The sequence below is a fragment of the Anoplophora glabripennis genome, unplaced genomic scaffold, assembly GCF_000390285.2.
Source record: "Anoplophora glabripennis isolate ALB-LARVAE unplaced genomic scaffold, Agla_2.0 scaffold333, whole genome shotgun sequence".
Taxonomy (NCBI): domain Eukaryota; kingdom Metazoa; phylum Arthropoda; class Insecta; order Coleoptera; family Cerambycidae; genus Anoplophora; species Anoplophora glabripennis.
The window spans coordinates 93,488-119,854 of NW_019416412.1; the positions used below are offsets into that span (position 1 = coordinate 93,488).

The following is a 26,367-nucleotide window of genomic DNA, read 5'->3' on the forward strand; positions in this document are numbered from 1 at the left end:
CGTTAAAAAAATTAGGGGTTTCCTTTTAAAAATGCCTCTATAAAAATTGTAAAATTTTCAAGTCAAATTCGATAAATTAGGTCTTCCTCTACAACATGTCCAATTTGCACAAAAAAATAAACCGATGTTTCCGGGAAAACTAAATTTTGCTGACAGCCCGCATCTGTCAATTTTTGCTTAAAAATCAAAATATCTCGGAAACGGTCAATTCTAAGTATGGAGTGTGTTATATGTTTTCAACTTAAAAATATATACTCTTTCCAAAAATGCAATAATATACAGGGGGTTCCATTTAAAATAAGAAAGTTAGTATCGACTTCCGGTATAACCGGAAGTACGATGACCTTAAAAATATCTTAGCTTGGTAGGCCCCACGGTCTGTATCACACCATCACAATTTCAAAAAAATCCTTGGAGCGGCTTCCCAGATATCCATCGATGGAGTTCGTGGTGGGAAAGTAATTCTTGTACAATTTGAAGATTTGGACTCCTTGTTTTATCTCTTGTCAATGCTTTTAAAATCTTAGTACTTTTTTCGCTGTTTTAAAAAGTTGTATTGAAATAAAAGTCATTTTTAGGCTGTTTTAATAGAAATTAGGCAACCAAGAATACAGACCTATTTGCACTCTTAAAAATAACACCTTCTACACTTACCTATCTAATATTTCTGACCGGCCCTACCCCACCCCATAACTTACCAGGGTAATTACTGCACAGGCCGATATGAGCGTGACGGAGACCAGGAAAATCGCCAATCGGAGACACCTGCTATCCGCCACGATCTGACCGGGGGGCGAGCACGTCTCGGGCTCGTCGACCGGCGTGTCCGAGGGGGGCCTAGGCCCGCAGCAGCCGTCTAACCAGCAGAGGTAAACGAAAATGAGCAGCACCACCGAGGTAGGCGCCAGCGTGCCATAAAGAATAATGCCTCTGGAACAAGGGATAAATTGGATTATGCCTGAAATATTGCCTAGATGCCGATAAAATGTGTAACGTGGAGCGTAATGAAATTATTTGGAGCATGGTGGTGATGTTTTATTTCCCTTAATATAACTTGACTAAACTTTTTAAATCATATTGAGTATGCCACAGGTTCAGCCCTGAAGATGCTTGGTTTCACAACTAGAAACTGTCACTAATTTTCTAATGAGGTACCTTTGAAGACGCTCTATTATCCTTTTATAAGATCTAAACTTGAGCACTGCTCGCTTGTCTGGTATCCACTGTATGTAAATCATAAGCACACAATTGAGAGTGTACAGCGAAAATTTATCAAGTTTTTATGTTTGAAAATTGATAATTCTTATCCAGAAAGAGGATACTATCATTCTGTATAAGCAATACAGAATCGGAAATGGAGCATTTTATCGAAAAAAAAATAAAGAGTACCTTTTTTGTAGAGTAAATGAGGGTCTATCATATGTTGGTATCTGAATTTGAAAATTTCGACAAGCAAAAAAACTGGGGCAAATTTTAACCGACGACCCCCCAATTGAGACGCCCCTGACTAAAATTTTTGAAAAATTTTATGATGACTTTTAATGAGCGTTCATGTTGTCAAAATTCATAATTTTCCTTCAACCCATTTCGGAAATATTTATTAAAAAAAAATGAATTTTTTGAGACTCCCTTAGGAAACATTTCTCGTCCCATGCTTATATGAAAAAATATTCTTATATGTGGCAATAGAATCAAGTGGTAAATTATTGGATACTAATTATGAGACACCTTGTATTGCAAATAAAAAATTGCTAGCGAAAATTACAAAGCCCAGACCCAAAACTGCATGCTTGAATTTAAAAAAATACCACACATACGTTTGTGAACAAACAAAAAGCTGGATGAAATTGCTTGATTGCTTTGTAATTTAAAAATGCACAAATTTATTCTCTTGCAATACATGTTTCCAGAAACATTTAACCATAATTTGTGATCATCATCTGTCACCAAAGTTCGGTCAAGCATTTTATTTACACACTGTATGTTATCAAATTTCGTTATAGTCCAGGCGCTAGAGCAGTAAAATTAGGCTTTGGCGTTTGTGTTTGAAGTCATCTATTTTGTTGCACAGAAAAATCCCAGATATTATGTAGAATAAGAATCCTAGTTTGCCTATTCAAAAAAAAAACATTGCAAAATTCAGGTAAACAACAAACATAGTACAAAAAGAACGAAAAATTACCCGTTTTTCGAAATATTTTTCCATGTAACATTGAAAGTAAACCATAAATAAGTCATTTTTTATTTTTTATTTATTTGACGATTGGGTTTCAAAATACGTATGCGCGATAAAAGATGACTTTCTCGGGAACGGTAGCATTTATCAAGACGATTTTTTTTTTAATTTGATTTAGCAAAATGAGAGGAATACGAGTATGTCATCAAAAATCAATATCTTTTATGTGTGCAAGATTTAGTCGATTGCATAGAAAATTCCCTGGGCAATAAATAGTTGTTTATAGAGTAAAAAGTGGAAAAATAGGTATTTTTAGTATTGATCATTGTTTATTATGACGGTACGCCATAAACTTTTTGAAATTTAATTAACAAACCTGTCAATCGAAAACCACGCGATCGATCGTTGCAAAACTTTTAGGGTAGAACTGACATATTTTTTACTATTTGTTCACAAAGTTTCATCAATATTTATAAATATTTACTCATTTTAAAAATTGTTCCAAATATACATATGATTTTCTACTATGTTTCGCCCATTGTTAATGCAAAATTCAACTTTTTTGATTCGCAGGTCTAACTTTATGGAAAATCGTCAAATAACAAAAAATAAAGAATGACTTCTTTTGATTTAGGGCTTACTTTCAATGTTACAGTAAAAAATATGTCGAAAAACGTCATTTTTCGTTATATTTCGGATTCTTGTTCTACATAATGTTCGGGATTTTTCTGTACAACAAAATAAATGACTTCAAATACAAACGCCTTGAATGCTCTATCGCCTGGACTATTAACCAATGCACAAATCTAACAGAAATATGAGAAATCCGTTTTTTACGTAATTTTTTCCAATCGACAAAAGCTTTTGTACTTAATTTGGAAATAGTTTTGCTAAATGTTAGTTACATCAAACAAATACCTAGCCAGACTGTACAAGCGCGTTGCTTACGTAAATATTTGCATGTTTGTGACCGTCTCTATGTTTGTGTAAATCATTTATTGACAATAGCCACAAATTTGAATGAAACGCAATTGTTGAACTGGTTACCAGTGAGTCGACAATATAAATTCCATGTAGGATTGTCGTACGCCACGAATTGCTAAACTCTAAATCGAACATATAAAACTTGTTCGAAATACATTGTAGTTTATGCCCCAAGCGTGCCGATTTACGTCGACGTTAAAAGACTGCGCTCTACTGCAGTAACTTTGTTTAAAATTACAGACAGTTGGCAAATGTGCATCTAAGCAAGCGTATTTCTGTCAAAATGAAGTCACTTAGGTATATTAAAATGCACCCATTACATAATGTTTAATATTTTATCGTCACGTTACAGATATACAGGGTGTTCTACAAGCTCTCATTTTTATTTACCAGGCTACTTTGATTGAAATACGAAATTATATTTTTTAAAACGCTTGTAACTTTTACACAAAAACGAATCGGACCTATATTCATATAAGAAAAATTGTTTGAAATTCATCCAGCTACCATCTGTCAAAATTTGTCAAAGAGCTTGTAGAACCTGTATAATGTTTTATGAATTTCGTTCTGGAAAAAGGATATTTCAATTTATAATACAGTTATTTTGTTTATTAAAGGATACACAAGACACTTTGTAAAATATAATGTCTAATAATTAAAACAGGCAAGAAAGTAATTGTTTTTTTGATTTATTTCTCCGCTTTCTTTGAAATTACATCAAATAAAAATGTTTAGAGAGTATCTTTATGGTAGCTAGTAAATTAATCTTATTATGTCCTCAAAACAAACCATAAAAATGAATTATTAAAACCCAGAACATTGCTCCAACCGCGAAAACAAGAACTTACTTCAGAGATCCTACTTTGCATAATAATTAATTAATGCCGTAGTCTTTTGCAGATTTATGTTAATTAAAAAACTTAATTTCTTGGGCACTTTATGAGTGTTATAAAACGTTGACAGACTTTTTTGTTCAGAAATTTTTGCGTTGAGATACTGCTGGTAGTAATGATTTAGAAAAGCTACAATTTTCTTGACAGTAAAGATAAGAATCTCATTCTAAGTGGTCATAACAGGTTGTATCAGAATAATTATTTATATTGAATTTTTTTTTAACATTGTTCATCATCAGTTTTAATTATAAAAGAAATTTTATCTACTTTATTTTATAAAGCAATGCCTATACCTATTAGACCAGTGCTTAAGCCTTCAAAAATGGTAAAAAGTGAAAAAAAATTATAGTAGGATGAAACCCATTGGAAAAGGAAGAGAATATAACAGAAATGAAAGGAAAAATAATTTACGGGCGATCTGAGGTCGGGAAGGGGAAGGGGGTGAGTTTAAGGGTAAAAAACGGTTTCCCTTGATTTCCGGAAAAATTACAAGTCTTATGGAAAAAAGTTAAATGGCAAAGTTGTAGGTAATAAAAAGGTCTACAACTTTTGTAATTACACTTTTTTCACATAACCTCAAAATTTATGTGAAAAATTCAAATAACCAAGTTTTTGGTTTTTTAGTTTGATCTTTTACAAACAATTTTTTTTTCACGAAATTTGGTGAAAACAGCTATTTATGTCCCAAACATGCTGTAATTTTTTTTATTTGAAATATTTATTTTTTCACCTTATTTTTACTTAATATCGAAAAAGCACCCTAATTTTCAATCGAAAATTCTCACGTCAAAATATCTGCTTTTTTAAAAACGTCGGTGGGCTTTTTCTTCGTTGAAATCTCTACTTTCTGATGGTGTAAAAAAAATATACATTACTATGGTAAGTTTTCTCAGGAAATGCAAAGAAACGAAAAAACTAGAATCCGAAAATTTCTAATCATTATGTACAATTTTGAGCTATTTATTAAAATTTACACTTTAATTACTCGAAAAACGTAAGATTCCATGTTACATTGATAAACAAAAAAATTACAAGTCGAAATATACTATTATAATTAACAACCAAATAAGTTAATAAAGTTAATATTTAATAAGACATCTACAATATTTTGAGAAAGTTGTAGAATCTTCTTTAAATTATATATATTTTTCGATATTAAATATTTCAAATCAAAAAAATTACAGCGTGTTTGGGACATAAATAGGTAAGTTTTCACCAAATTTCGTAAAAAAAAAATTTTTTTTGTAAAAAATAAAAAACCAAAAACTTCGATATTTGAATTTTTCCCATAAATTTTGAGGTTATGTGAAAAAAGTGTAATAACAAAAGTTGTAGATCTTTTTATTACCTACAACTTTGCCTTTTAACTTTTTTACATAAGACTTGTAGTTTTTCCGGAAATCAAGGGAAACCGTTTTTTACCCTTAAAAACTCACCCCCTTCCCCTTCTCGACCTCAGATCGCCCGTAAATTATTTTTCCTTTCATTTCTGTTATATTCTCTTTCTTTTCCAATGGGTTTGCTTCATTTTCGGGCTACAATTAAAAAACTGATCCCTATCTCCAATTTCCACCCTCTAATTTAATAGCACTCCGCGGTTTTTTCATCTAAAATGACCCTTTGAACTATTCACGCAATAAAATTGCTTGAACGTCATAGTACCTTTTAACCCTGTTTTTTTGCTATAATCAACAGCCTATCAGTCAGTATGCGTGAAATTGTTCATTTTTTAAAAAGAGACTACAAAAACATTTGCTTATCTATCAATTAGGTGAATAAAGAATGATAAGTTAACAATATTTCTCAAAGAGGAGACAGAAAATTCTTTAGAATTATGACAGAAGAAACAATTTAACAATTTGTATTAATTCTTTCTTTTCTTTCTAATTTCGGTGCTACAAACCAAGTCCTTAATATATTTGAATATGTGTTATTTTCTCCTCAGACAATAACTATAATTCCATTTATATATCTCTCTAATCAGGCTAACACAATCTCTTCGTTAGTGTATATAGAATTATTAGTGTACCTGGGAATGGTGGTAATCTGCATGATACACATAACCAGGAATATAAAGGAGGCACAGGCGATGTAGCGGCGGAACTCTGGATCAGGCTGGCTGCGATATTCCGTCTCCTGCTTTCGATTCTGGAACCACAGCAGCGCCGGATGAAGCTCGCCGCTGCTCCACCATTTCCTAAAAAGTAAATTGCAATTTTACATGAGCTTTTTACTCTTTCCAGACGATTTTACACGATTTATCTGATGTTTATGAAGCTGTTATCCAACAATGTGTAACTTTGTAGCGTTACAGTAAAATTGAGGAAAGGACAAGGAAGTTTACCGGTAGAGCAAACTTACTTGACGATAATGAAATGATGGGAGACCTGTGTTAGTTGCAACAACGAGGCACCTTGCTCGCAGTCGCTGTAAGTGCACACGAACTCGTGGCCATCGCCTCTATTAATCTAATTTTCAGTTTCAGTTGTTCCATGATGAATGTCGACGTAAATGTGTTCCAAGTACAAATAAAACTGTTCGAATAACAGACTGCGGTCCATTTATAGGGATTTATAGCGCAAGTGGGCAATGTTCGATTAGGTAATTCACCGTGGTTGAGTAAAACATCCAAGTACTGTCGCATAAAAAACGTAATGTGGACTGAAACGTAGTTTTATGGATACAGTGATTTATATGTGAAGGGGTGAATTTAATACGAGGGCGACACTTTCTGGGAAACAATAAAATATTTTTTTATTACAGTAAAGGCATATTCTATTAATTCATTAATCTGTCTCCCAATCTATTGATAATTTTTCTACAAGGTTGACAAAATGTAAAAGGTAATTTAAAGTAAGTGCTGGAATTTACGATTCTGTAGTCCTACAAATTGTGCAAAAACATGTAGCCCAAGTTTTTTTTTTAATGTTTTTTAAGTTTAACCGTATTGATCGCGGTATTCCGCAGGGTTCTGTTTTGGGGCCCTTGCTTTTCGCAATATATCTTAATAACTTTTGCTTTAACTGAAGATTCATCTAACGTGTTGTCTAAAACCATAAATTGGTTTTCATTTAACGATCTTAAAATTAATACAGATAAATCCCAGAGTATAACGTTTACCACTACTCCAGGGCATGTAGAACATAAATGTGTTAAAATCCTTGGTATTGTAATACCACTGATGATAAATTGACTTGGTCTGACCATGTTGAGTTCATGAATAGGAGGTTGTCTGGAGTAGTTTTTTTGTTAAGGCAACTGAGAGAGGTAATTAGCACTGATACTTTAAGATCAGTTTAGCGCTTTAAAAACCTTTAGAATAAAAAAAATCCATTCGTATTCTGGCCAACGTTATAGAGATCACTGTCGCCAACTTTTTGTGAACCTTGCAATTATTCCCTTGCTATCGCTATTTGTTTATTACTGCTTATTGGATATTCATCAGAATATTGCCAGTTACACGGTTCAATCGGATATACATAATAATAAGTTATGTATAAAGAATTATTTGTTGTCAAAATATTTTTCATGACTTTTAGTGGAATGAAAGCATTCTGACGTCTATTATGTTATACTGTGATTTTATTGTTAGGTCTTGTATTTCAATTAGTCTTGTGCTTTAGTTGTCTTTTCTTAAATTGTTGTTTTATGATTGTGTGTTTCTTTGACTTGCTACCATAATATGTTATGTATTAATGTAGCCGAATAAATAAATAATAAACAATAAACAATATGTGAGGTAGAAATATCAGTCTTAAATTATTCTGGGAATTTCACAACTATTCCTTTAATCACCTGGATAACAGACCTGTCAACTAAAGTTATAGATACTGTTTAATCATCTCTGAGCATTAGTTATGTATGTATGCATACATTTACTCTAAGGTATTGATAGATTAAGTTTTAATACCTTTCAAGTAGTGTTAATACAATAATTTGGAAGTTTGAAACAGTAATCTCTTAATATTTATATCTACTGCTACACCATTACTACTATTTCTGGAAACAAGGGCTTAGAAGAGGACAGCGCTATCAAAATCTTACCTACATTCCAGGCACGCACTTCGATCGGGCAATAAATTGGACTCTATCATCGCCAGCGTCTGCAACCAAAACCACGTGAAATTAAAATCGTTTGCGATAAGGATTAGAATCGAATAACTTTCTGATACAAGTTTGTTAATTAAGCTTCACGTAAGGGGAATAGCGGGTTACATTAATCTTAACATGGGTTGGTAATCTAAAATTAGAGATTGTAAATATCAGTTATTAATAATTGAAATTAAAAAAACCAAGCTAAGCTAAATCGAGTTTCAGTCGTCTTGGTCTTGGGTCTATTATCCATGTAGCTTGTAAGTTATAAATATATTAAATTTCCAGTGTTGCGAGAAACAACTACTCCGCGAGCTATATGCCCCGACCGGCATTGAATTATACTCACAACATCTAGTTCAACAGCTAGGATCATTCGTCTATCGTCGATTTAAACCACCAGGCACAGACCGGTTTTGGTCTTTATCAGTGTGTCATAGGTGAGAACCGACGAATGAAACGATCCAGCTTATTATAATGTCGTATGCTCACGATCAAAAGGTACATTGTACGCGGAGCGCAAATGACTCCATCTGTCGTGCGGACTTCCAACTATGCCATTCAGATGGCTACTACGGAAGGAAGCGACCTGCTAAAATTTACTGGGTGCTTTTGTTGCACGACTGTCGCCAACAGCACGAAAACAAAATGTTTAATTGCCAGTATTAAAACATAGGTTATGTTAGATATGTTATGCCACTCAACAAATTCTTTCAAACGGTTAATATCATGGGAAAAGTATACTACTTTTATTTCTGTGACCAACCTGGACGTACGATGTTGACTGCAAACAGAAAAACACCACAGTAATATATATAGGAAGATTATTAACAACAATGAGAGTATATGCAAGACACTTGACTGAATGTGAGATACAGAAGCAAGAAAGAGTAGAAGTATACACTGATAATAAATTAATGCTTTTATAAATACGAACAATATTATTGACATTATTGTTATTGACATGGAAAATTTATTAAATAGCAAAATGCTGATAACTAAACCAATACCTACTATTTTCGCAACGAAAAAGTTAATTAGTTGTGCTAAATTTTAGTTTCTCGCATTTACATTCTTACAGCATCTTATTCAAGTTAGATATTTAATTTTATCATCTACAAATGGCAATGCTAGAGCTGGGAGAGATTTAATCTTTAAGTAACTGAGATCACTTCGAAAAAAGAAAATCAATTCTAAATTATTCACTCTATTTAGAGAAGTAAATTTGACACTTTATTATTATTTAGTACGCATTTTGAAAATTCAACACAGTTCTTTGGTTTAAAAATTTTCATTTTGTTTGAATATACTGAACTGTCTGAAAATACAGGGTGATTGACAAATGGTGACCAAAAATGAAACCTCGTATTCTTTGGTGAATTTTAAGGGGTCTTTCCTATAAAGTTTTTATCTTAAAATTCACCAAAGAATACGAAGTTTCATTTTTGGTCAAATTTTGTGAATCACCCTGTATATTTCTGTTTATAAAACATATTTTTAATTTTATCTCTATACAGGGTGGGCCACCAGTAACGCCTCGGTCGCTAGTGACCAAACGGCAAATGTTACAGAAACCTGTTTAGGTGGGTATGTGTAGGTTGATTACGGCTACATTTTAAAAATATTTTGAAATATACAGGGTGTCCAGGAAAAGCGTACCATATCAAAGTTATGTTTTTTTAAATGGAACACCCTGTATTTTACTGCATTTTTGAAAGCACCGTAAAAAAATAGGTGAACTTTATTAAAGGTTCTGCATACCTAGGACTTACAGTTTGTGAGATATTTCAATTTTAGTGAAAATGCAGGCATAGCGTAGAAATTTAATATTAGCAATAAAAAAATAATTTTAAGGAAGCAGCTTTGGAGGGTCTATTTTAGATCCTTGAAGTTATAAATTGTTATATTTGTCGTCACTTAGTATTATACAGGGTGTTCAAAAAACTGCTGAATACTTCTCTCAACTTTAAACAGCAATAACTTGGTTATTTTAAATGGAACACCCAGTATATTTTTACTTTGGGAGTTGGGAAATTTAAAACTCTTTCAAACTGTGTATAGGTTCCCTATACCTATCTCTAACGGTATTGGAGATATTTGTGCCGTTTCGTTTTTTATCGATTTTTTTTTTAAGATGTATCCACGTGTCTTTATCGAGGTCTTTACTGAATTGGTTTGGGTTCTTCTTGATGACGTCTCTTTAAATATATTGAGAAAAATGAGGATGCAATTAGATGGCGCACCTGCAAATTTTTCATATTCAGTGAGAAATTATTTAAATCGAAAATTTAGTAATAAATGGATAAGTAGGAATGGTGCATGTCAGTGGCCACGTAGGTGTCCAGACCTCACCGTAATGGACTTCTTTGTTGCGAGCTATATAAAAAATCTTGTATACAATGTTCCACCTATTACTTGCGATGATATTGGAGGGAAGGATTAGAGATGCATTTGCGTGAGAATATCATTTGAAGATAGAATAAGATGCTGTATTCAGGAGAATGGTTATCAATTCGAACATCAATTAAAATTTTTCTTTGTTTTTTCTAAAAGTAAAAGTTCCTTTTATCATTATCATGAAAATATTCAAAAAAGTTTTCTAATAAAAAATATTATTTTATAAGCAGAATGATTATAAAAAGTTATTAATTTTGTATAAATATGTTTGTAGTAAGTAACTGAATTATTTATGAACAAGAAAAATATTTATTAAAGAAAATTTTACTTTTAGAAGAAACAAAGAAAAATTTTAATAGATGTTCGAATTGATAACCTTTCTCTTGAATACAGCATCTTATTCTATCTTCAAATGATATTCTCACATTCCTTAGAATAGTTATTTGGGGTGATATATCTAATCCTTTTCTTCATATCATCGCAAGTAGTAGGTGGAACACTGTGTACAAGATATATATTTATACAGCCCGAAACAAAGAAGTCTATTACGAGAGGTTTGGACACCTGTGGTAGCCACTGACATGGACCATTCTTACCTACTCATTTATTACTTATTTATCGATTTATATAATTCCTCACTGAATATGAAAAATGTGCAGGTGCGCCATCTAATTGCATTCACATTTTTCTCCTTATATTTAAAGAGACGTCATCAAGAAGAACTCAAACCAATTCAGTAAAGACCTCGATAAAGACACGTGGATACATCTTACAAAAAAAAAATCGATAAAAAACGAAACGGCACAAATATCTCCAATACCGTTAGAGATAGGTATAGGGAACCTATACACAGTTTGAAAGAGTTTTAAATTTCCCAACTCCCAAAGTAAAAATATACTGGGTGTTCCATTTAAAATAACCAAGTTATTGCTGTTTAAAGTTGAGAGAAGTATTCAGCAGTTTTTTGAACACCCTGTATAATACTAAGTGACGACAAATATAACAATTTATAACTTCAAGGATCTAAAATAGACCCTCCAAAGCTGCTTCCTTAAAATTATTTTTTTATTGCTAATATTAAATTTCTACGCTATGCCTGCATTTTCACTAAAATTGAAATATCTCACAAACTGTAAGTCCTAGGTATGCAGAACCTTTAATAAAGTTCACCTATTTTTTTACGGTGCTTTCAAAAATGCAGTAAAATACAGGGTGTTCCATTTAAAAAAACATAACTTTGATATGGTACGCTTTTCCTGGACACCCTGTATATTTCAAAATATTTTTAAAATATAGCCGTAATCAACCTACACATACCCACCTAAACAGGTTTCTATAACATTTGCCGTTTGGTCACTAGCGACCGAGGCGTTACTGGTGGCCCACCCTGTATAACCTGCAGACTAATTAAATCCTCATTTCGCCTTACACAGCATCCTACATGCTACTGAAAGGTGAAGTATTACATTCATCTGTGATATTTCTCGCCTACGTTCACAATAAATCATATATGACTGCCAATCGTGTTTCCCACACCGCGACAACTTACAGTCAACTCGATGTTTTTCGCCAGTGTAGACTCTGCGATGTTGGCGAAGGGCTTGTCAGCCCCCCAGCATTCCACGTACTTGGTCATCTTGCTGGCAGGCCGGGAACGTGGGGGCAGGCCGCCGGGGGTGGCTATCCCCATGCCCAGTTCGCAGATGCTGTTGTTTCTGTCGGAGACCGTGGACATTCGCGGCCTGACGTTGCCGTTTTGTGCCTCCGTATCCGCCTTCTGGAAGAAAATGCGAAATTGATTTATAGTGTCAGTCAGTAGAACAGTGTAGTACAATTTGCATCAGCACGTTGAATTTTGTGGGAAGCAGTCGGATCAATCCATCTGGGGTGCCTCAGGGCTCAGTTTTGAGGCCATCGCATTTCAGTATAGTTTTAAATGACGTGAGAGAAAAATATTAATAGAAATTACTTTGCTTTCTTTGATACGCCTCTAATTAAATATGTTTGCAAAGCAGCAAAATTGGAATTTAAAATGAAAATTTTTCTAAAATGAAATAATATAGTGATATACTCCTAACCATTTTAGCATTTTGACGCGAAATATGTGTTACTTGCTATAGTTTAAATTAAAGGTATATGTACATTGTTTTATAAACTGATATTGTTTCATAAAAGATACACATATGGAAACAAAGCTATTGCAGAAATCGCATGCGAAAAGTTCTTCATTTCCCTTTCCTCAACGCGAATTCACGTTGAGGAAATTATGTTCTAAAACTATTTAATATACAGAAATTTAAGTTGTCATAGCGATACCTACTTCATTATATTTGAACAAGAGTGTACGCTTTCCAAAGACATTTCACTAATCTTATTAATTGAAAGTAAAATATGTTTATTTACTTAAATGTATGTAGGTATGACTTGAAGTCTTGTTCCTTCGATAGACTTAACTTTCCAGGCATTTACATATTATTCCAAACCACTCTCTTTGAAATACGAAACTTGCTGGAAATTCATTAACTTTAATTCAATTACGATTCATCAAGTAAGCTAGGTGGCTATAATTTTGACGGTTTAAGCAAGAAAGTCATGTATTTTCTTAAAAATAAAACCGCTTTTGCAATTATTTGGATTTGAATCAACATTTTTTTTAATACCTAAATTTGTATAAAATAAATCAACTAATTTCTTTCTTGAGACCTTGTTATGAAGACTTGATACAAGACCAATTTAGTTAATTGTGTATCATGTTTTGTCTTTGTTTCGAGGCATTTTCCAGTATTTTCCAAGTTTTTCCATTGCACTAACAAGCACTCTTGTTTTTAAACTTTATTATCATGTTCCCTTAATTATGTTCGCTTTTGATTTGAACCCCCTATCTCGCTTACAAGTTTTTTATCGTCAGGCTTTCTTTTTTATAAAATCCTTGAATCATTAAAAATCAGTCCCTTTTTTTAACTGAGTCTGTAGAGTATAATTCAATATATTTTCAAAATTTAAATATTATTCGTTTTCTTTGTGGCTAGACAACCGTAGACTAAGTGTGGGTCAATTTCGTTTTCAATAAAATGTAAATGATTAGTCAAATTTTCTTCATTTTTTAGAGAAAGGAATTAATTTCAGACATTCCAAAGGTCAATATTAAATTTCTACCCAGAAATATAACTTCTTACCTACTTCAAAAATAGGCAGCATTTAAAATAAATATTTAATACTTACGGTTAAACGAATTCTAGTCTTAATTTTATGATCTACATAGATTTTATAGAAACATGTTTTGTATTGTATATTAAATGTACCGTTTGTTTAATACAAAATTTAATAATTTTGGTGAAATATACTTATTTTAAGAATATATTTGGATATAAATATTTCTCAGTAATAAAAAATATTTTGTTTCCAACTCACAATACCCACTACAACAGTTTAACCAACCATACATAGGTCTGTTTGGGACTTATTGATGGACCACATCATTATTAAACGATCCAGTGCGTAGGTGCTAGTTCCAAATATCGTGCTACTTCCCACCTACGCCATTCTGTGACTTACAATTTTCTTTCAAGAAAATGTAAGTTTGATTATAATATGCTACATTTGCTTTGAATAATTCCTACATTAATACTAAATTTTAAATGTATATATTTTAAGGAACTGGTAGTTTTGAAACAAATATGTTTGCAGTTTATAATGAACTGTAAGAGATATCGTAGCTAAAGTCCGAGATAATAAATTTCAAAACTATAAAAGATTTGAATTAAATTTTCTTTCTACATTTTGTGATATCCAATGAACATGTGAAATAGGATCTTAAAGGGACAAAGTCAAGTGATGTAGTTACATTGTTTCCTGCTTTTAAGAAAACATCGTAAAACTCGTATTGATTGTCCTGTATAACGGTGTAAGAAACCACCATAGTAAAACAAATTAATAGCGAAAAGTAACATTTTTATTGCTCCTGCCGCTAAATCAGAAAAGATGCACTTTTGCTAATGATAATATTTAAAATGTTGTAAGCTAAGAATGACTATGCCTTAATTAGAGGCTATATTTATAACATCGAATACCACTGATATATTTCAATATAAAACACAGATAATAATTAGAGACATATTTAATTTGCAGAATATTAGAAAGAAAAATATTAAGTATTATTTCATATGTAGAATTGTATGTACAACTGAGTTCCCTCTAATAAACCCACTTTGACGTTCTCCTAGTTCCTTGTTTTGAAAAGCGTAACTTTAGTGACGCCGTTATCTTGCTGCTAGAAACGGCAACAGGTTCGTATTCCAACAACTAAGTTCTGAAGTATCCACTTGAAAAACGTTACGGTATGAGTATGCGAGGAGTAGGCGGATGAAAGTTCACTGAAAACATGGAAGCTCAGAATTTAAAAATACGTGCCTACTGACCCATTTCAGTAACGATATTAATATTGCTACTTTGATACGAATAGTTTTTTCAATTGGTCTCCTTTTAAGAAATGAAATTAATAGATATTTATGTCAATAGTAGCCGAAATGACCAATATAACCCCATATCATATCGAAAAAATCGGATTAATTTATTAAAAATAAGCCATACTTAACACCTATGTCTATAACATCAAAAATGTTTAAATTTCTGATCAAAGTTTAATTTTTCGAGTAGCATTAGATTACGTACAGACGAATTTAATACTACCTAATTACTTTCAAAAACAAGAAAAGTTATTTAAGGTGACCTCTCATTATATTTCATTCTATTTACGTTTTTGTAGTCATGCTTAATTCATTTGTAATCGTTAAATTGGGTCAAGCGTTTTCACTTTTTGTAGGGGGCGAACTGCGTAAAAAAGCATATCTGTTTGTTATTTTATACGACGTTTTATTAGCCCTACCCTAAAGCAAACTTTGTTGGCGTTTGGCGTTCAGTTGACTTTGATCGCGTAAACAGAACATTTCGTTTATCAATTTTGTAACAGTTGTTTTTATAATTATGTACTTACCTAACTTTGGAATAATATTTGTTCCAGTCGTTTTTTCTTGGGCATTATAGGAAAAATTCCATTTCATTTTTCCACTTGAAGATTATTTAAGACACATTATTCTTATCATTTAAAATCAATTAGGAATTGTAAAAGACATTCTGAGGCGTGTTTTTAAGTTATGAAGTTGATATTGTCCAAATTTGTTGAAGAAACAAATTTGGAATTGATGTTTTAAAATGTAACAATAAGTGTCAGATGTATATGTTTTTTTCTTTGCTTTTCTAACTGTACCGACAAATACCGACTTAAAGATATCAAACAAAATTTGCGTTTAATCACAGTCACGCATACCTACTACGTATATTTTTACTTAATTTTTAGGTCATTTTTGGGGGTTACGGAGAAGCTATACACTAACTGGTGAAATCTGACTTCAGAATCGTGATCAGCGGATGAAAATACAAGGAATTAAGATGATCTAAACCTATACATTTTTTTGTTTTGCTTGCCTTGTTGTTATTATGAGCAGAACACCCCCTAAATTATTTGCTCATAATTTCTGGACACCTTGTAGATTTCTATACGAGACATTCAGAGAATCCGGATAATCTATATGTCTACAATAGCGAGGATTGGTCAACTTTAAACGATAGTCATTCGACTAAGTCCATATTCGGAAGAAGAGTATGGAATTAGAATAACTACATTAAATTATTCCCAACTACTTTGCATAAAAGGTCCAGTGAAACAAATAAATTGAAGCCGCCGCGAAACGTTTCTCTTTTAAAGGCCGTTATCTGCGCAATACATTTAAATAGGAGTTGGAATTGTAATTATGTAAAGAAGGGGGTGGTATGTAGAGGAAAACAAAAAAATATTTCATCTTGGGAGCTAAACCCTCCAAGTTTTTATACTGCTTCGACTTGATTAAATATGAAGGGTAAACGAAAAGTTCAAGAGGAGATTAAATTTCCTACTCCCAATAAAATATTTACTCAAGTTTTGAATATAAAAAATTATGAAACTATCCTTAAAAAGTGAAGGACAAACAAATAAAAAAGCAATACATTTAAATGTGATGAAAATACAAAGTGTGGAAAATCACAAACAGCCTTATGAATTTTTATTTGCGAGTGCCAAAATATGTAACAATATTTTTTTTTATATAAAATTAGATTAGGAGCAGGGTAGTAAATTAAAATGCCCTCATGAATCAGGCAACGAAGCGATATTAAACACTGATTAAATACCGACGGGTGCCGTGTTAAATAGTGCGTGAAATTGCATCAAACATGCCTGCATGTCTATTTAGTAGTATTAATTGGATTCGGTTAAATAACGTCACAAATTCAGAACAATTGGAAATCAAGTAACATTGTTTCAATCATTTCCCATTGCTTTGAAAAATAATTCATTTACTAAGGGGAACTAGATACGCAAATTTTACTGAAATGGAAAAATAAAATATTTCATTTGACAGTTTTAATGTTTTAATAAAATTAATTTTTATTGTGTGAATTATTTCGATTTTATTTTCAGAACAGTTAAACTCATTTAATTTAAACTTTAGAAAAATGGACTCAATGTCTCGTTCCTTTCTCTACACAAAGTTAAATTGATGAACACAAAATTACTTATATAAAGTTTCCATTGTCTAAAAGTCATAGCATTAAAGAATTAAATTTTAATTTCCATGTAAAATTAACTAGTTACAGTTGCTTACAAACTTTTATTAAAGATATAAATAAAATTATTTCTCTTCTACACACAATTTTAAATAATAAAGTTAGTTGGACTATTGGAAAATGTAAATAGAAATAATGAAATAACAAGAAACTACTGGTTTTCTCATTTTGGATTAATAAAAAGCTTGACCTTATTAACATTTACTGTATTTACATTTTTGTATGTATTTTGCGAATTTTGTAATAACATAATTCACTTTTACAATAACTTTCCCTGTTTTTTTTTACCATTTTAAGGGTATAGTAATTCAAACTAAATAATTAAAAAAATTTTATCAAATAAAATCGGACAATGTTGTTCAATAACAGAAATTGAATTATACCCCCCCCCCCCCCATAAGCAATCAGCAGGTACTAATAAATAATTACTAAATTTATTGATACGGATATCAGTGGTTCCAAAAATGTTTCTTCGTATCAATGTGGAAAGTCAGTAGATCTCGACTTATTCACTGCTTAAATACCATCCTCAGGTTTGTAAACGCCATAGAGTTGATTTAAACAAATGACGCCATGTATTCGAGATAAGTGAAGGATGTCTTTAAAACTTTGTAGAAACTAAGGCGTTTCCAGCAATTTTCTTTAACGACTGTTTTACCTCTAAGAGAGAGGATTAATAAAAAATAACTAGGAGTTAAAAGGACTTTAGATTTCTGTCGCTTCCCCTTTTCCTTATGCACTTCTAAAGACTCGCAAATGCACTGGAGGAAATCAGGACAGCACTATCTTCTTTGTATTAGACTTAAGTGGTTGCACTTTTAGTTCGTGAAAAGAAAATCCCTGAAATTATTTAAAGGTGCCTGGAATGAGTCTATATAAAATTAATTTTAGTTGGTCCTTCGAGACAGGTTCAGCAGTGACAGATATTATTCATTAAACGTTTAACGTTTAATGTATGTACCATCAGAGCCTTATGAATACAGATCACGCACACTTAATTCCCATTAATAGTTGCGAAGTGTGTGTGTACATAATGGCTTGTTCGGGGAGTAACTAGAGACACTCTTGCGGCTGCTAATTCCTCTATGATCGATAGTATTATGGGACTTTATAAGCATGCTGTATGTTGAGAAGCTTCATCTGGCGACATGATATACTTAATCCTAATAATACAACGCTTAAGTGTAAAGTTTGTTAAAGCCGCTAGCAGTCTGTGAAACAAAAATGAAACTTCTACCTGTCAAATTCATGACTTAAGGAAAATTAAATATATATATAAATAATTAAAAAAATAATTCTCGTGTCAAAGTAAACTTATAAAACTGATTTGGGAATATAAATAAATATTTTAAGTGTACTGGAAACCTCTAGTAGGATGTCCCTGAAAGAGACAAGTTGTTAGCATAAATAAAATGCGAATCGACAAGCTACTACTTGTGGAAGCGACGGTGTGGAAAATAAAAATGCTTGCGTAAATCTCATTTTCCGAGCATCAAGCGAACGTTAAAATGGAAATATTTTTAATGGACTTGTTAAGAGTATCCACATTTTTCATATCTGAGACTTGAACAGAATGCAGAGGAATGTTCATCCATTATATACAAAACTTGCAGATAAGGACACTTAGTGGTTGTTGAAATGTATGCAGTTAAACTAACCTTTCAAAATCAAAATAAATAAGCAAAATTGTTTTGACATGTCACTTTTTTCATTCATGAAATTTAACAAACGTATATATACTTTATTTAAACAAATTAGCTATACTTCCGTGAACATCCCTATTAAACTTACAGGCACTTAAAAAGCGATTAGTGCTTTATCGAGCTCGAAATTACTGTCGTAGATGGTGAATATTATAAGATTGTAAGGTGCACACGTTTCTCAATTTATCAGTGACTGCTTTGAATAATAAATCTATCGGTTATAAGCAGCTAAAAGTCCCCAGTGCATCAAAACTTCGTTGCCAAGCATTCACCTTAGAGTCTGTTGTTATTTCAGACTTCCTAGAATGAATTTTAACAATGGAATAAATGGTTTGAAATGAAACGGTGAAAAGTTTCGATGAAAATATATATTAAATACCAATACGAGTGAGGAAGCGCCTCAGATGACTAAGAAGTCATTTCCTTTAAAAATTCTCTTTTGAAATAGAATGTAGCTAAATATTTTTCATATATGCACATAAATTCTTAACGTTAAAGTTACCAGAGCACTTGAACTTAGCATGCAAGACACAGAAACTATTTAGAAAAGCTTATTTCTTCATTCTTTCATTATCGGAATTTTTAATAAAACAAGTTTATGCATGTAAACATTTTAACAATCACGGAATTGCCTTTTTTTGGTCGTGAATAAAGCTGCATTGCAATTCTGTCAATTTAATCTTGGTAGAAACATAAAACCTACAATTGGTTCCTTAAAAGAAAATGGAATAAAGTAGTAAATCCTTGGCTGCCAGAGAGAAGAGTAATAAGAAGTCTTGCATTCAAATAAATCTTAAATGAAGTTAAAAGCGAAAAAACCCGTCTTCTAGTGAAATGATATATTGGCATTAAACTAGTGACTGTAAAAAGGAGATTTCAGTGGATTCTGATACAATATGGTAAGTTTTAAATAGTACAATGGCCATAATTTATATTTATTAGCCTACTTTTTTTATATAATTGTAATTTAATCCAGTACAAAGCAGGAAGCAGCCGTAATTTTAAATTATTAATTAGGTAGATTAATACAATTCGAATTTAGCCGTAATCCCCGAATCCATCATTAATTATTCCAAGGTATGAAATATTTGACTTATGGAACATAACAGGTGTTCTCCATTAAATATGAGGGTTCATTTATCACAAAATGTATCTCCCAAGCAAACCGCATTCATTTTTCAACATTAATTCCACCAATTTGGTAAAAAATTAGCAGTATACCTCTTAAAAAAATGAGAGTTATTTATATATAAATAGATACTGGCGGCTTTATGTGAGGTGTGTATAGAATGACCTAAGAAAGTAAAAATTTGGATATACATAATTATTTTTTAGAACTTGTTTTAGCTATAACTTTAAAATATTTGTCTACAGAAAAGAAAATATACGTTTCTCGTATTTTTTCACCTCTAGAATATAGCGAAGTTTCATGGAAATCGGCGACTGACAATTCGATAACCTTCAGAGTAGGTATGACAAATTCGAGAAATTGGCGAAGCCGCCAGTGATACAGACACAATGCATAATATGCATATCCTCGTTTCGCCCTCAAAATGCGACATATTAAAAGTTTAAAAAACTGTTTCTTGGCCTTTTCTATTTAAGAATTACTACAATTATTTTCGAACTATTGCCAAACTTCAGGAATTAAATAGTTTCATGATCATATCAGAAGAGAAACTGTTTATTTAAAAAATGAATCGTTATTTATTCTTTTAACACATGATTATATCATTCTGTGGTTTCATTAACTCAAGTTTTACTTCACTTGTGAATATAAAATAGGCTAAATGTTTAAGAGATCTATCTATACAGGAAAGAATCGTTCCTTAAACCCGCGGCAGCTTTGACCTGTTCATTAAGAAAATACATGTTCATGTATTGTTATACGTACCTTCGGGGGGATAATAAGAAAAGTTTCTATCTTGTGATCGGCTAAATATCCCTCGCGACTGGTCCCCTCTCCAGGTTCCACTTGGAACTTGTCCCCTAGCTGTTCCAAAGTTGCTCTGGTTATATGTACCCGTCTGAAATAAATAATGATACGTTTTAAACTTAGAAGGCTTGGGGTGTAGAGCGGATTTGTTTTATTTGTACCACAATTCTTCAAAACGTGCGAAAGAAAAATGACCCATCCAAAAATTACTGCTATGTATTTTCCGTGGTTTGAAATTCGTACAGTCGTCTCGAGGTCTATAAAAGCAAAAATAACAGAAAATTTGACAGTTCTAAACAATTTCACATCAAAAAACACGTATATACATATAAAATTTACTTTCAGCTTTAACCTTTATAAACTATTAATCTCAATCGATCTGTAATATTATGTTAGTGAAAATTCTTAATATATGTTGTAAATGCGCCTTATTTATTAAAAGTTCTTCCATTTCGTTTGCTGTACATATGAAATCATGGAGTGAATATTTATTCTCCTTTTCCCGGCAAACGAAAGACATTTTTTGCGGAGCCTCAGAAAATCTGTACACACTTAGGCCGTCTTTTTACAAAAACTAATATTTGAATAAATTATATGCTTATATTGACGTGACAATGGCAGTTTTCCTTTTCGGGCGAGCTAACCGATTGAAAAGGAACTCTTCTGAAACGGAATACCGGACAGGGTCTCTTTGACCCGCGAAGCAATTTGAAATTTTCATCACTTCAAAGCCGCTAAAGGGATCGAAATTTCACGACTGACTAATAGGCAATTTCTTTCGAAAAATTACATAGCGTGTTCCCTTGGAATCCCCCTTTCAAATATCTTTACGGGAAGTTTAAATGAACATTTATTTCGCAACCGCTTCATGTAAAAGGAGTTAAAATTCGAAACTGATGAGATTTAACCGTTGGTATTTTCTTTTTTACGTAAGTATATACAAGCGCATTATAATTTTCAGCAGAATAAGCAGAGAAAAATGTATTTTAATTTGAGCGGGTGAAATGTAACAAAGTGACTAAGCCATCAATACGACCAAACTGACAGAGAGTGACCTGCTAATATGTAGACGCTAGGAAAGCAAGACCAGTGACACACCAGAAAGCAACTACTCTACTGACTAATGCTGTAAGCTTTGCGGAATATCTAGCAAATAGCTTTTAAATATCACAATAGGTGTCAAAGAATTCTATTTACGAAAACTATTTTGGCCACAATTTATCTACTGTTCAAATATCCTTGTCAAATTTGGAAACACACTGTACTGTCCGGATCTAACACCATTTCATTTATTTTTGACAGTTTTGTAGTCAGGACTCTACAGATTATAATGTAGTTCGACTCAAACCTTTTTAATAGTGTTAATACGTTATGTTTATAATGTTGGTAGCTTAAATCAACCGATAAGTATCCTTTTATTAAACGAAATAATACTCTAAATCGGATCACTAGTTTCAAGATCAGCAAATTTGTCTTATTCCTGTTGCATCCGGCAAGTGGATTGCATTTCGTAAGACGTTAAGGCTCTTTGTGGCTATAGTCGAGCTTCTGATTCTCATCCTCAGTGCTACATAACCACGTATTTAGTGGTTTTCGTACCCCACACTGTTAGTTGGATCATTAGTCGGTAAATTTCCAAACTAATACACTAGGCACAGAAATTAAGGGAAATTAAAAGAATCTCAAAATTTTTGGGTGATTTTCAAAGAGCTGTAACTTGGAGGGAGAGAGAATAGAAAACGCGAAAATTGAAGCTTCAAGTGTCTAATTTTCGGATCTTGAGTTTAAAATTTTTTAGCATCAATAGTTTTTGAGTAATCATAAGAAAATCAACAAACAAAAATTGCAAATTTTTGCTTTTTTTTTAAAGAGGCCTATGGACTTCAAATTTTTTTTGTAATTTCACCATAAAGCTCTTTTAGATAATTTAATTCTCTTCAATTTGAGCGGTTCCGGAGCCCTGTGGGATCATTTGTCGCTGATTTATCGTCGATCAAAGCAAAAAATCATGTTTGACTTTGATAATCAATTACTCGGGAAATAATGGTGGTACAGAAATTGCAAGCAGGGTTTTGAAAACTGCAAAGTATTCTCTACAAGTCGTAATTATTGGTTTTTGATAAAAAAAAATTTCGAAGTGAAAATGTTGGTTAGAAAAAAGGTAAAAAATTGCATAGGGATATTTGAATAACTTCTATCTTTTTAATATCCATTAAATTGTGTGCCTAGTGTATAATCTTATAATCGTTTACTTATATTTTTTTATATTAATGATATCATTTAAAGAAAAAATACTTTCAACAGGATACCAAAACTTGAGTAGGTACTTGATTGCAGCGACTGATAAATAAATTAACACTTCATTGCAACAAATCAAGCTATCAAAAAGAAGATGAAGAATTACAGTTAAAACTATACGATACTTTTCTATTTTGTCACAACATTTTTATATAATTTATATCCACTTTGCATGTATATATTGGGAATTCTCGACATATATGGACTGTCCCTGAAGATATGTGACCCACTCGAGGTCTAATTACTTAAGGAACACAAACAAAACAAGACTTATTTCATTGCCATTCTCAAGCATCCCCTTGGAACTAGTTAAACTCTTCTAGAGTTCCCAGAAGGTTAAACTAAGTGAGATGTATTGAAGCTTCGAGTTTAGTTTCGTGCTATTGACTTAGAACACACCCAGTTGCAATTACTTCTGCCCTATTTTTATCTCTATATTTGAAATTAACTGATGTCCTCGTAACGAATTGGCTTTCCAGTTAATTACAGTCGATATTAAAAATAAATATTTTTGCGTAGTAAATACCCGTCGTTTTACAGATTGTTTTCGATAGCCGATGTTAAAAGCTACCTATGGATTTAGCTTCAACGAGGGGAAAATGTAAAGTAAACAAGTATTAAATGAACTTGAGCAGTAAGGGATACTATTGTATGGTGCTTATATTTGAATTTTATTTAGCAACCAGAAGCTTGGGGTAAATTATTTTATGGAATACTTCCAATTCCGAATCTTAACAGATTTCTTTCTTCAATAATTTTGGAGATTAAGTGCCAGCTTTTCAAGCTGGCTATATTCTGTGCATTTAAAGTTTCTATTTTGTTAACAAACATCAAGTAATCGCTTTGAAACAAAAACTATAAAGTAAAAAAGAACAGTTGATGAAAGGAAATGAAGATCATTGAAACGAAGCAAATTGGACCTGTGAAAATATGACAGTGAAGTTTATTAAACTTGTGCTACATTTTTCATCTCATTCCCTTTGTATTATTTCTAGTCATTTCCACAAACGTGTTCATAATAAAAATTAAAATGCGCAGAATATTCCGGAATCATTTCATTCGCTGCAACACTACGTGTGCAGCATGCAGTATACGGATATAATTATATTTCATGCATTAGCAAATTTATCGACTGGACTGCCGATGTGTATAATCGAAATATTTTTATAAATTCCTCCAAATGCGGTCCTATTGAGCTCCATGTTATAATCCCCGGCATCATCTCGAACCCTAATTATCGGATTTATTGCAGGCTGAATTCAATCAACGCTCACCTTTGATACCTAAATTAACCCTGATGGTTCAATCGCCGGCTATAATGGACACTGCATTAGAGCGTGGCTCTTTTATTTCCAGCTAAATTAAAGTTCCTTTTCGAAGTTTTCATTTTATGCGCTTTGTGGCGCTGTGTCAGCAGGAGTTTTTTATCGAACCCCCGCCTCGCTTGGCTTCAGAAAGAATTATTTTTGTTTAAGCAAAATTAATTAGATCATATGACCATAGAGATCGTATGATTCTCCAGACTTTTGAATTTTTTATCTCAGTAAATATGTCTGCGTAAAATTAATTGGATTGTCAATGAAACTGGAGCAGAGTCTCAAAGATGCGGCCTAGTGACTTGGCATTTATAGACTGCAAGCCCATCGGAAATTTTCAAGGGGTCATTTGACCCAGCATGAATTACTTATAAATCAATACTACGACATATAACAATAACTTTAAAAACTGTGCCGTCAATTCTTGTTGGTACAGGTGAGTACACAGGTGAGCTAAACCTGTCCACCAAGGGAGGGGTGGTTTTCGGCAAAACATTTTTGTACGACATTTCTAAAGTTATACAAAAAAATATTAACCTCGACCTAATGCCGTACAAGAATAGCAATACCGGAAGCCAGGAAAATTTTTACCCGGTTTTTGGTGATTTACTGCAATATGGCATTTATACTGCAAGTTTCGGATTGACGAACGAAATTGATTAAAAGTTGATACCCCCAAGATTGGTGTAGTCCTCGATGTGCGAAAAAATAGTGCGTATTATCCTAAACTTTCTTACGAAGCTAACAACTGTGAAAAAAACAGTTTTTTTTAAACTCTATCTTTGATTCAAAGGAACCAACCAACAGTTTTTCTCAAAACTAACAATAATTTTTGTAATTCTAGTAAAAAAAATTAATCAAAAGTTTTTGTAGACTTCAATTTTTTTAATTTTTGTCATGCCTAGACGGCATTTTATCATTTTTATTTTATTTATCAACTTTTAATCAATTTCGTTAATTCAAAATAAAGGAAATTACGGTACGGAAAGAGTACATCGCTTCAAAAATGACTCAATATTTTTATCTTGAGTTGTTAAACAAATAAAAAAGTAAATTTTCAAAAATTAAAAAAAGTTTTTTTTTCAAAAATTATTATTTTTTTCAAATTCAATGAGCAAAAAATGCCCAATTGTGAAAGAATTGAAAAAAAACTAATTTTTCATTTTTACGAACGTTACAGGATGCTCAGAAATGTAAATTTTGCTCCGTTAAATTTTTCTGAAATTTTGATTAAGCGGTCCGGAAAAACCGATCTGCCCATTTACGGAGCTTTTGGGGGTACATCGAGGTGTAAAAATTCGTACAAGCATTAGACTCTCCATCGATATTAGCAAAGATGCGGTCGACTTAGCAAAACAAGTCAAAAAGTCACTTTTTTTCACTTTTTTCAAGTTAATGTCGAGGATGAAAAAAATTTTTTTCTTCCAAGAACGCTACATTGCCTTGTAGGATTTTATTCGAAATTTCGAAACTGCCAGTCAATTTTCTGTTTGATCATTAGTTGCTGAGATATCGATGGTTAAAGCCAAAAGGATGCTTTTATATTCGTAGTCGAATATCTTCGGGTCAAATTAACGTAGAGAAAAATTTAAAAAAGAAATTAAAGCTGAATGAACAGGCTGTTAAGTCCATATCATGATTTTTGTGTAAAAAATGTTTTCCAGCCCGTGGACAGAGAAAAAAACGCAAAAAAATTAAAAAAAAATTTTTTAGTCTTATTTCTTAGAATTTCGCGATGACTGTCGCTTCTAAAAATTTTGAGCTACGAAATCTGGAAACTAGACATTCGGCGCTTTAAAATGCTTTTTTTAAAATCTTGATACGATCATTTTTAACTGAGATACAGCATTCTGAAAAATCACTAAAAATTCGAAAAATTTTTTTGCTCCCTTAATTTTTTGCAGAAGTTTAT

General features: G+C 32.2%; 1 protein-coding gene across 2 annotated transcripts in view; it reads right to left on the minus strand.

The window, feature by feature from the left end:
- Window positions 1-26,367, minus strand: part of LOC108913278 (adenylate cyclase type 2) — a 115,843-nt gene that overhangs the window by 11,409 nt on the left and 78,067 nt on the right. Inside the window, exons 8-13 of one of the 2 annotated variants that reach the window (XM_018718808.2) lie at window positions 20,800-20,932; window positions 12,092-12,319; window positions 8,912-8,929; window positions 8,098-8,156; window positions 6,083-6,250; window positions 699-930 (exon numbers count right to left, since the gene is read on the minus strand). In XM_018718808.2, coding sequence (XP_018574324.1) covers window positions 699-930; window positions 6,083-6,250; window positions 8,098-8,156; window positions 8,912-8,929; window positions 12,092-12,319; window positions 20,800-20,932 — 838 coding nt within the window. The remainder of the gene's footprint in view (window positions 1-698; window positions 931-6,082; window positions 6,251-8,097; window positions 8,157-8,911; window positions 8,930-12,091; window positions 12,320-20,799; window positions 20,933-26,367) is intronic. The other variant, XM_018718809.2, reaches the window with a different exon arrangement.